At 35.5% G+C, this 12,973-nt stretch overlaps 1 protein-coding gene across 1 annotated transcript in view; it reads right to left on the bottom strand.

The window, feature by feature from the left end:
• Hdhd2 (haloacid dehalogenase like hydrolase domain containing 2) overlaps positions 1–12,973 on the bottom strand; it is a 39,258-nt gene that overhangs the window by 14,837 nt on the left and 11,448 nt on the right. Inside the window, exon 4 of the mRNA XM_026381293.2 lies at positions 4,707–4,791. Within this exon, the coding sequence (XP_026237078.1) occupies positions 4,707–4,791 (85 nt within the window). The remainder of the gene's footprint in view (positions 1–4,706; positions 4,792–12,973) is intronic.

Below are 12,973 nucleotides of genomic sequence, written 5' to 3'. Positions count from 1 at the left end.
ACCACATAAAAATAAATAAATAAAAATAAAAGCATTGTGTCCATCTACAACTAAAAATATATTTAATAAAAAGAATTTATCCACAAATTACAAAATAATGGTGGTAATTCTGTTATTCAACTTAATTTTGTATGCTGACTTTCAAATTTGTACATAAAATTATTCTCTGCCATGTACTAATAGAATGTTTAAATACCTCAAGCACTTAAGTCTAGAAACAACTTCTCATCTCCAAAGTACTTTATTTTTATTGTTTGGACTTTAATTAAGAAGACTGCATAGCAGTTAGCTCTTTCAAAAGTGAAAAAGCCCACATAAATATTTCTAATTTGAGCCCTTCTGCCACATTGTTCTGAAATTCCTCACCTCCAGGGTTCTAAACACTCAGAAAATATTCAGAAGTTATTATAGAAATGCAGTAATAATAGAGGCCATTACTGTTGGTTTTTCCCCTTCCCTTTCTGTTCTTCCTTTACTAAAGAATTAAATTTACTGGAGTAATTAAACTTGTTATTTTTTTTAAAGAAATAGATGCCCCTAAGCAAGAAATCTAACATTCAACAGAAACCATTTATGATAAGTATGTCATCCCCAAACCCAAAAATCATGGAATTCTGTTCATCTATGACTTTTGAAGCACCCTCAGACCCTTTAATAATCGCAGGAAAGACATCATTCACAAAGCTTCAAAGCAGCAATTTTAAACAGGCTTCCCTATCTAGAATTCTAGATAGGGCAGAGGGGTGGAAGGGAAAGGGAGGGGGCAGGGAATTAGCAAGGAAGGTGTAATGTGATAGACATCATCATCCAAAGTACATATATGAAGATACAAATTGGTATCAACATACTTTATATAAAATCAGAGATATGAAAAATTGTGCAGTATACATGTAATAAGAATTGTAATGCATCCTGTTGTCATTTATTTAAAAAAATTTTTTTAAAAAATCAGGCTTCCCTGTGTATTTAAATGTGACAGTTGTGATGCCCTTTATCTTCAGCTACAAGGACATTCTAATAGGCTCCTCTAGAAGCTGGTGATCAGTTGCTTTTAATTTAGGGAAAAAAACCTTGAACCTTTTTCTAGGTTAAAAAACTCCATGCAGTGTTTTCTCAAAACTCTTGACTTGAGAATTATATTTCTGGAGGGCAAAAATAAGGAAAAAACCCAAATACTCAACAGACACATTCTTAGAAATTCAAATATAACTTCAAAAACCTGAATAAATCCAACAATAGGAAACTCATGGCCAAACAATTTATTTGTTTTTTAATGGGATATGCTATAGGAATAAAAAATGTTGTAGAATAAAGAGTACAGAAAACATACATAATATATTATTGGGTTGCTAAAATGCAAGTCACCGCATAGCCTATACAGAGTTTATATTATTGCGTATATACATGTATGTGCATAGAAACACATAAACTAGTTATTTGCTAAAATGTTAACAGTGATACTCTTTAGGTGACAGGATTAGGTAGTTTTTAGTTTTTTAGTATTTTTTTTTTTGGAGCACTAAAACTTTTCCACAATGAAGTCATATTATTTTTGGGATTAGATATTTTTTAGTCTTAATACCAAGTTTGGGTAAAATTATTAAGAAATCTCTTTGCCTACATAGTCTTCCTCCTAACTGTGATCATTAAATTTAATTTATGATTGGTCCATTATTTAAATGCTCCAGCTTTGGGTTTTTTTACTCAGATCAGAAGATTTTAAAAAGACCTTGGTATAAGCTAGTAATACTGCTATGAAAAAAATCAATGAACTAGAGCTGTGGTTATTCATATTGATGAATTACATAGTATTGTTAGGGTTGTAGACTGATGAATATTAGTAGTATAAAACATGCAAAAATAATTCTGTATTATGTTTAGGGATACCTACATATATGTATCACAAGTGTAAAGAAATGCATGTAAATGAGAACACTTAAATTCAAAATCCTATTACTTATGGTTTGGAAATTGGGGAAGTATTTGTAAGGGATATCAAATATTGATATTTTCTATTTCTTAAAATGGCTTGATAGGTATGTGAACATTCATGACATTATTCTTTTAGCATTAGATAACAGGGGGAAAAAGCTACAAAGGCTTTTAGTGTTTGAATGTTTTAGACAATCCAAACCCAAATCGAATTTATTCCTATAAATGGTTCATATTCTTTCCCAAGATTCTTTAAAATCATTCTCAATTTTGTTCAGGCATTTAAGACTTATCTGGTCACATACTTTGCACAGTATAGATGCACTGAACTATGCACTTTTGGAAGTGTTTGCTCATTAAAAACACAGTGAAAGAGGTAGTGATATTTGAAGGTTGACTATCTGCCTTAACAAACATGCCCCTGAAACTGGCACTCAAAGCAGCTATCCAATGGGCTTCAACATCAGTGTTTATTCTCATTACCAACCTGAATAGTAATTTAATCATTGGTTCATTTGAGATGACTATATTTGCTACATACAATCGAAACAGCTGCTATCACTGGTTGGAAGGCACAGTCTCTGTGGAAACATCAATATGCAAAGAAGGGCGAGACCTAAAATCTTTGTTAACTCTCCACTCAGCTGTTAAGTGCATTTGTGAAATTAGAGTTGACCTATAAGTACACTGTAATGCTTTAAAATGTGGTGTTTGAAAAAATCAATATTAGGAAAGTATACTAATTAGACAGCATCCGAGCAATTACAAAGACAGTATTATGTCAACATACATTTTTATTACCCTGAGTCTAGCATTCATCTAAGACAGAGACCTCCTAACTTCCTATTAAATATGTCCTTCCCAAATTATGAGCTAAAATCAATCAATACCTTCTCCTTGAATTCTGTGGTTAAGAGAATGAATTAAAGTTAGCAGGGGTAAATTCAGAAGTAAGAAATAATGCATAATAATGCAGATTCTGTATTTCAAGTGAATACTGACTTGACTTTGGTTAGTATAGTTGTAGGCCTTATTTGAGGAGCAGACAGGAATTCTCTAAGAAACTAAAGCAGGATAATAGAAGTAAGTGAAGCAAAAGGAATTTTAAAATCATGTACTCTTTTTTATTTTTGGTACTGGGGATTGAATTCTGGTGTGCTTTAACACTAGCTACATCCCTAGCCCTTTTTATTTTTTATTTTGAGACAGGGTCTCACTACGTTCCTTAGGGTCTTGCTAAGCTGCTGAAGGTGGCCTTGAACTTGTCTTCTTTCTGCCTCAGCCTACGGAGTCACTGGGATTATAGGTATTTCCCGCCATACCTACCCAATACCATATACTCTTAAAGCACATTTTTAAGCAATCTGGCATAGCAATGAAAGTTCAGGCAAAACTATAGTAAATTAGTTTTAAACAAATGATGAATACCACACTAAGAGAATCACAAATGAAAGTGCATTTAGTAGTTGTGGTTTCCATTAACTGAGTATCAAAAATGACCATGCACATAGGGAAAAGGTGGCTGTCCTCAAAGTGCTATTTTTGGCCACACAGATTTTACATGAGGCTAGCCATTTTTAAGATCTCAGCAAATAATGCAGCCACATGTGTGAACCTGGTATTGTGTTTTAAAGTTTCCTACAAATATTCTGATTGTAGGATATATACATCAAAAATGAATTCTACAAAAAAATATAAGAAAGAACAATTCTTAGAGATCCTTGTTCTAGTAAGAAAAATTGAATTTAAAAAATAATATTTTTATAGTTAAATACTCAAAATTTACTATGCCATTAAAAATATATATCCCTATGCAAAATTTTGAACTATTAATTTGTCATAAATTCAAAGATAAATTTACAGTATTTTGTGGTTTGACAAGACATAAAAGCCAAGATATGAAAACTTCAAGGAAGAAGATCTGCAAGTAAATTTGGATCCAAATTATCTCAGGAAGAATGAAAACATGTATAGTCTTTCTTTTGGAAGTAGCAGCAAGAAGTTCATGTAGGTGAAATGCACACACTAACAGATTTACATGTCTTATTTATTAACTGTGCTTCTTCTGCCAACAGCCAATGATGTATCTCCACTTGGATGTCTCAGAGGCCAAATGGCCCCAACCACTCATCATTTCCCAGAGCCCAGAGAGAGTGCTCATTCATTTGCTGAAGCTAGATATCTGATGTTCTTAACTCACTCTTCCTCACCATCCCAACCTAATCATAGAGCAAATCATGAGGACACTATCCAAATTTGTTTTTCTTCACCCCTACTGCCACAATTCCAGGTCAGATTATCATTATCACTCACTGAATAATTCCTTTGTAAGTGTGATCAAATGTGCAGATCTTTTCCATTGCCTGGATTCTCCCTGGAGGGAAAATACATCTACTGTTTTTAGGTTAGCCTGGACGCTATCTGCAGAGATTAATGTAGTCAGAAGAGAATCACAAGAGTAATAATACAAGACAAAATTGCTAGCTTTAGAGTTGAAATTTTATTATGAATTTCTACTCCAGAATATTGATTTCACGAACCACAAAAACCCTAATGATCATCACATTTTAACATACTGATTATTTAAAAAAAAACAGAACTAAGAATATTAAACAATATTATTTGATATTGACTTTAAAGTAATTTGAAGATGTCTGTAATTATGTACAATCTAGGCAGCCAGAAACTAAAACACATAAGACTTTATGTGAAAAAGACTTAAAAGAAAAAAGGGGGAGCGTATGACCAGGTGAAAAATTAAAAAATAGATTTACCGGAATGCTTGGTTCAGAGTTTGATAATGAAAATGTTCTGGTGCCAGTCCTATGACCACAGCATTAGGATCATTTGTTTGTATTCCTATGAGTAGAAAAAATAACTGTTAAAAACTGCAAATTTAAAAGCAATGCCACATTTTATAACAAAGTAGTTTTAATCAATTAACTGGACATTTTTGCTCAGCCATATTTGAAGTTTAAGAGATTGTCTTGCCAGTATACTTCGAAAGTGAAAGAGAAAGAATTGAAGACAAGAAGGTGGAAAGGGCTACTAATATTTTTCCATATTCTCATAGCTACTTAGTAACTGAAGTGAAAATGGTAACTTGATGTTCTCAAGCAAGTAATTTCTAACTTCAAAATGCTTTACTGATTACAATCAACAAGAACAGCTACAAGTTCCTTAGGAGCCAGCAGATCAATAGCAACTGATGAGGAATTGAGAATCTAAGAGGCAAGGGAAATTAGACTTTCTAATTGACACTGTCAAGGTTAACACATTCACAATGAATATGGAAAGTACTGCAGATTCTACAGTTTTATACATGAGGCCTCATCCACTTTTCAGAACTTCTTTTCTTTTGTGGTGTTGGGGATTGAACCCAGGGCCCTGTGCATGTGAGGCAAGCAGTCTACCAACTGAGCTACATCCCTAGCCCTTTCATCTACTTTTAGTTTCACATATTTTACAATTAAAGCATGTTGTAAGGCCTTGGTATCTGATAACAGGATGTCAGATATGACAACTAAACGTGCACACTCACCATACAGTTTTTCAAAGTCTGATTAAAAGTTCTGTGGATTATCCATGTGCCAATTCCTATTTGCCTCTCTTATTGCCTGCAGATGCCCAAGTTTTCCAATTTCCTCCTTACTAGTTGCCACAAGTATCAAGAAGTTGGTTAAATTGTTGAAGGAACAAAGTAAAATTGTTGACAACAGTAAGAATTAAAGGGTTTTGTGGGTACACGTGTGTAAATTTTTAAAATTATCTATATCCATCACTGGAGCAAAGATGCTCAACACTGGCAAAGTTATCTCCATTCCCTTCAAAAATCCATCTACCTTGGCAATTTTTATGTATATAGAAACGTTGCAAGTATAGTCCTAGACTGAATGATAAATTTCTTTCAGACCAAGGAGAAGCAGAAGCTTATATATTCCAATTCTAGCACAAATTTGGAATCAGAATTGTAATATTTCTTACCTATCTGAAGTCAAGAAGAAAAAAATCAGATTAAAACATTGTACTGTAGTCCTTCAGCTTGTCCAGAAACATAAATATGTAGACTGTAGGAGATACTTGTCATTATTTTTGGTTGCCCAGTTTCTTCATGCCATTCTCACAATTAGGGAACTTATCCGCTCATTTGGAGTGCTAAGGGGTGGAGCTTACTCTCACAACAGAGGCTGAGGATACCAGAGGCTTTCTATACTCCCTTGGCACCTTGTCAGTTCTGTGGGCAATGGTGTACATTGTTCTGGGCTGCATAGCCCTTAAGACTAACTCTCCAACTATCCTTGGCAGTTCAGTGGGTCACCTAAACAGCTTTTTGTTTGTCTGTCATGGAAATTTCCAAAAATATATAAGTAGAGAGACTAGCGTTATAAGTTCTGATATACCACACAGCACCCAGCTTTTGCAACCATCAATATTTTGCCAATCATCCCCTACAATTTTTTTGCAAATGTTTATAGAACAAATACCAGATATTGTGTCATTTTACTCATTTATACTGAAGTATGTATCTAATCAATAAAGACTTTTTAAAAACCGTAACATTATTACATAAAAAGTGAATAACTTGAGATCCAACATGGTGGCAGGCGCAGAGAGATCAAGTCTCTGACCCCTTCAGCTGCGCGGGCATAGGGAGTCGTAAACTGTCTAAATGCTGTTTGCTCAGGAACACTAGGCAATGCTGAGCTGACATGGATCTGGGGCGAACAGTCTAGGCCTCTCGGAACACACACCGAGCCCGGAGCGACTGCATTCAAGCTCTGGATCACCTGTTTCTCGTGACTCAGCACTAACGATCCCGCTGAAATAACTGGTCGGCCCTTCTGAACTTACAGAGGTAAAAGGCAAGCGAGCCTTCATAGGCAGTGGCCACAGGATTGAAACGGGGCTTGGGAGAGAGAGTCAGGACCCACCCGTTGCATTGGTCACCCGGCAAAGGGAACGAACGGTCACCATTTGCATGGGATACCACCATGGCAGAGAACTGACGTCACGGGCGGAGGAGATAAGTTCATTGAAACCGGCGACAGGTGTGTAATCCCCTAGCCATTCCTCTCCACATAGCAGGGAAACCTTAAGGGCCCCTCCCAGCTCTCCCGTGAGCTCGCTAGCCAGACCGGAGGGAATCAGGAGTGGCGCGGGACTGGAAGCGCGGAACTCGAGGCTACCGCTCCCACCAGTGCTGACAACTGAGGTCCCTTGCACCAGCTACTGGGGGCGTGGCTACCGGAGGGCAAGCAAATTCGCTGGGAGTTCTCAGCCCCAAGCTCTACAAACTTAGGGTCTGAGGGAGGCAAACAGGGAGAGTGTGCCCAGGCATTCATGAAAACAGGGCTCCCAGGAGCAGCAGACATGGCGTGTAGCCAGTATTGTGGTGAGCGTCACAGGTGAGCAGGGCCTGGCTTGAGGAAACACAAGAGAAGGCCCTAGGCACTCAGGATTGGAGACCTGCCCAGTCTGGGAGGAAGAGCTGCTGCACAGTGATTGGTTCCCACCTATTGAGAGGAGAAGCTTGGCCCGTGGGCACAGCTCCACCTACTGGAAGAGAAGTTAATCTAACTCTATGACTGCATTTATTATTTTTTTTTCTTAATTTGGGTTTTTTTCTTTCATTTTCATTTTTTGTTGTTGTTGTTGTTCTTTAACTCTTTTTTAATGTTTTTAACTTTTAAAATTTTTTTAATTTTATTATTATTATTATTATTATTTTAAATTTTAATTTTCAGTTTTTATTATCATTATTATTTAAAATTCTTTTTTCTTTCTTTCTTTATTTTCTATTTTTTTTCTTTTGTCCTCTCATTTCTTTTCAATTTTCTTATTCCCCCCTTCCTTGAATTCTACCTGCCTACTCTCATTCTCTTTAGTGACTTCTTCCCTTCCCTTCTAATATCTTTCCTCCCAAGCATCAAATAAATTTATAAGAGTAAACAGTAACTCAGCAGTCAAACAGAACAAGAAGTAACATGAGCAGCATAAAAAAGCAAGGAAGAAAAGGAGTATAAACAATGAAGGACAGCCTAAATATTCAGGAGGACCTAGAGTCATCAGAAAAATGGTCATATAAAGAACTCAAGGAATACCTTAGACAGATGGAATGGAACCTTAAAGAGGATACGAGACAGCAAATCCAAACAGTGAAAGAACACATTGAAAATGAATTACATAAACAGATAAAAGAAGTAGTTAAGCATCTTTATCAGGAGACAGAGATTATTAAAAAAAATCAAACAATAATTCTAGAAATGAAGGAAACGATAAACCAAATTAAAATCTCAATTGAGAGTATCACTAACAGAGTGGAGCAAGTAGAAGCCAGAATGTCAGATAATGAAGACAAAATGTATCATCTTGAAAAGAGTCTAGCCAACTCAGAAAGGCTGGTAAAAAAATCACAAGAAAAACATCCAAGAGATATGGGATAACACAAAAAAACCAAACTTACGAGTCATCGGGATAGAGGAAGGTACAGAGATTCAAACCAAGGGAATGAGTAACCTGCTGAATGAAATAATTACAGAAAACTTTCCAGAAATAAAAAAGGAAACGGATATACAAATTGTAGATGCATGCAGGACACCGAGCACACAAAATCACAGTAGACCAACGCCAAGACACATTGTTATGAAGATGTCCAATATACAGAACAAAGAGAAAAGCTACAAGAGAAAGGAGGCAGATTACATTCAGGGGTAAACCAATAAGGTTAACAACGGATTTTTCATCACACACACTGAAAGCGAGAAGATTCTGGAACAACGTATTTCAAACACTGAAAGACAATGGATGCCAACCAAGAATTCTGTATCCAGCAAAATTAAGCTTCAGGTCCGACAACGAAATAAAAATCTTTCATGATAAACAAAAGCTAAAAGAATTTGCATCCAGAAAACCAGCATTGCAAAGCGTCTTGAGCAAAACACTACACGAGGAAGAAATGAAAAACAACAACCAAAACCATCAGTGGGAAGTGCGTCGGTAATGACAGTGGGCAGGGGGAAAGCTAACCATGGAGAAACAAACTAAATTAAAAAAAAAAAAGATAAATAATCAAACAGGGCTGGCAGTACAAACCATATATCAATAGTAACTCTAAACGTTAATGGCTTAAACTCTCCAATAAAGCGACATAGGCTGGTAACATGGATTAAAAAAACAAATCCAACAATATGTTGCCTCCAGGAGACACATCTGATTGGAAAAGACATACATAGGCTGAAGGTGAAAGGTTGGGAAAAAATATACCATGCACACGGTCCTTGTAAGCAAGCAGAGGTGGCCATCCTCATAGCAAATAAAATAGACTTCAAGACTAAGTTAATCAAAAGGGATAAGGAAGGACATAATATACTGTTTAAAGGAACCATTCACCAACAAGACATAACAATTATCAATTTTTATGCACCAAATAATGGTGCTGTGACGTTCATAAAACAAATTCTCCTCAAGTTCAAGAATCAAATAGACCACAACACAATAATTATGGGTGACTTCAACACACCTCTCTCACCATTGGACAGATCCTCCAAACAAAAGTTGAATAAAGAAACTATAAAACTCAATATCACAATCAATAACCTAGACTTAACTGACATATATAGAATACATCAACCATCATCAAGTGGATATACTTTTTTCTCAGCAGCACAAGGATCCTTCTCAAAAATAGACCATATATTATGCCATAGGGCAACCCTCAGTAAATATAAAGGGGTAGAGATAATACCATGCATGTTATCTGATCATAATGGAATGAAACTGGAAATCAATGATAAAAGAAGGAAGGAAAAATTCTACATCACATGGAAAATGAACAATATGTTACTGAATGATCAATGGGTTACAGAAGATATAAAGGAGGAAATCAAAAAATTCTTAGAGATAAATGAAAATACAGACACAACATATCGGAATCTATGGGACACAATGAAAGCAGTTTGAAGAGGGAAATTCATCACCTGGAGGTCATTCCTCAAAAAAAGGAAAAACCAACAAATAAATGAGCTCACACTTCATCTCAAAGCCCTAGAAAAGGAAGAGCAAAACAACAGAAAATGTAGCAGAAGGCAAGAAATAATTAAAATCAGAGCGGAAATCAACAAAATTGAAACAAAAGAAACTATTGAAAAAATTAACAAAACTAAAAGTTGGTTCTCCGAAAAAATAAATAAGATCGACAGACCCTTAGCCATGCTAATGAAGAGAAGAAGAGAGAGAACTCAAATTACTAACATACGGGATGAAAAAGGCAATATCGCAACAGATGCTACAGAAATACAGAAGACAATTAGAAATTATTTTGAAAACCTATATTCCAATAAAATAGAAGATAGTAAAGACATTGATAAATTTCTTAAGTCATATGAGTTGCCCAGACTGAGTCAGGAGGATACACTCAATTTAAACAGACCAATATCAATGGATGAAATAGAAGAAGCAATCAAAAGACTACCAACCAAGAAAAGCCCAGGACCGGATGGGTATACAGCAGAGTTTTACAAAACCTTTAAAGAAGAATTAATACCAATACTTTTCAAGTTATTTCAGGAAATAGAAAAAGAGGGAGCTCTGCCAAATTCATTCTATGAGGCCAACATCACCCTGATTCCGAAACCAGACAAAGACACCTCAAAGAAAGAAAACTACAGACCAATATCTCTGATGAACCTAGATGCAAAAATCCTCAATAAAATTCTGGCAAATCGGATACAAAGGCACATCAAAAAAATTGTGCACCATGATCAACTAGGATTCATCCCTGGGATGCAAGGATGGTTCAATATATAGAAATCAATAAATGTTATTCACCACATCAATAGACTTAAAGATAAGAACCACATGATCATCTCGATAGACGCAGAAAAAGCATTTGACAAAGTACAGCATCCCTTTATGTTCAAAACATTAGAAAAACTAGGGATAACAGGAACTTACCTCGACATTGTAAAAGCTATCTATGCTAAGCCTCAGGCTAGCATCATTCTGAATGGAGAAAAATTGAAGGCATTCCCTCTAAAATATGGAACAAGACAGGGATGCCTGCCCTCTATCACCACTTCTATTCAATATACTTCTCGAAACACTGGCAAGAGCAATTAGACAGATGAAAGAAATTAAAGGCATAAAAATAGGAAAAGAAGAACTTAAATTATCACTATTTGCAGGTGACATGATTCTATACCTAGCAGACCCAAAAGGGTCTACAAAGAAACTACTAGAACTAATAAATGAATTCAGCAAAGTGAAAGGATATAAAATCAACATGCATAAATCAAAGGCATTTCTGTATATCAGTGACAAAACTTCTGAAACGGAAATGAGGAAAAACACTCCATTCACAATATCCTCAAAAAAAATAAAATACTTGGGAATCAACCTAACAAAAGAGGTGAAAGATTTATACAATGAAAACTACAGAACCCTAAAAAGAGAAGTAGAAGAAGATCTTAGAAGATGGAAAAATACACCCTGTTCATGGATAGGCAGAACTAACATCATCAAAATGGCAATATTACCAAAAGTTCTCTACAGGTTTAATGCAATGCCAATCAAAATCCCAACGGCATTTCTTGTAGAAATAGATAAAGCAATCATGAAATTCATATGGAAAAATAAAAGACCCAGAATAGCAAAAGCAATTCTAAGCAGGAAGTGTGAATCAGGCGGTATAGCGATACCAGATTTCAAACTATATTACAGAACAATAGTAACAAAAACAGCACGGTACTGGTACCAAAACAGGCAGGTGGACCAATGGTACAGAATAGAGAACACAGAGACCAATCCACAAAATTACAACTATCTTATATTTGATAAAGGGGCTAAAAGCATGCAATGGAGGAAGGATAGCATCTTCAACAAATGGTGCTGGGAAAACTGGAAATCCATATGCAACAAAATGAAACTGAATCCCCTCCTCTCGCACAAAAGTTAACTCAAAGTGGATCAAGGAGCTAGATATCAAATCAGAGACTGCATCTGATAGAAGAAAAAGTTGGCTCCGATCTACATATTGTGGGGTTGGGCTCCAAATTCCTTAATAGGACACCTATAGCACAAGAGTTAATAACAAGAATCAACAAATGGGACTTACTTAAACTGAAAAGTTTTTTCTCAGCAAGAGAAACAATAAGAGAGGTAAATAGGGAGCCTACATCATGGGAACAAATTTTTACTTCTCACACTTCAGATGGAGCCCTAATATCCAGAGTATACAAAGAACTCAAAAAAAATAAACAATAAGAAAACAAATAACCCAATCAACAAATGGGCCAAGGACCTGAACAGACACTTCTCAGAGGAGGACATACAATCAATCTTTTTGATGCTCAAATTATCATTGCAGGTTGGCTCCAGAGTTCTTTAGACATGACCTCATCAATCTTAGTAGTTTCCTTGCTTATATTAGCTTTTTATATTAAAAGCTAAGCTAGAACTATAGTGAGAAATAATAGTAGGCACCACAGTCTGAGCACTGGGTTATCACTGCTTCTAATGTTCTCAGTAGAAGCTCTAGATGAGATGTATTTTTTCAGTAAAAGCATAAAGGAGTTAGTAATGAAATTTTCAATTTAGTTAGGAATACTCAGCTTTTAATTTACTTGATTATTTTATATTCGTATCTCCTTTTTATTATTTTTTTGTAATTTTTACTTACGTTTAAAATCCTTGAGTCATAACTGAACTAACAGTTACTACTTTGTTTTATCCATATCTCTAATTTAAAAAGTTATAATACCAATATTACTAAGAACAATAAGACTACTGAACATAGTTCAAGCTTTCTTTGCAGTTGTTTTGACCTTAAAAATTTGTCCCAAAATAAATGAACAGGTCAAAACACTGTCAAGTCATGTGAAGTAATTCTTTCTGAGTGGTTACATCACCAACTTGATGTAGCATTAAGCTCATTTTAGAGAAGGTTCTTCTCCTGACCCCCTCCCTACCCTCTCTTCCCCTTTAGATAACCATTTTTAGTGTTCTTTCATTTATCTTTCTTTGGCTTCCTTTTACCAATATAAGA

The sequence above is a fragment of the Urocitellus parryii genome, chromosome 13, assembly GCF_045843805.1.
Source record: "Urocitellus parryii isolate mUroPar1 chromosome 13, mUroPar1.hap1, whole genome shotgun sequence".
Classification (NCBI taxonomy): Eukaryota; Metazoa; Chordata; class Mammalia; order Rodentia; family Sciuridae; genus Urocitellus; species Urocitellus parryii.
The sequence above is the reverse complement of the archived record's forward strand: the minus strand, read 5'-3'. Positions and strand labels throughout refer to the sequence as shown.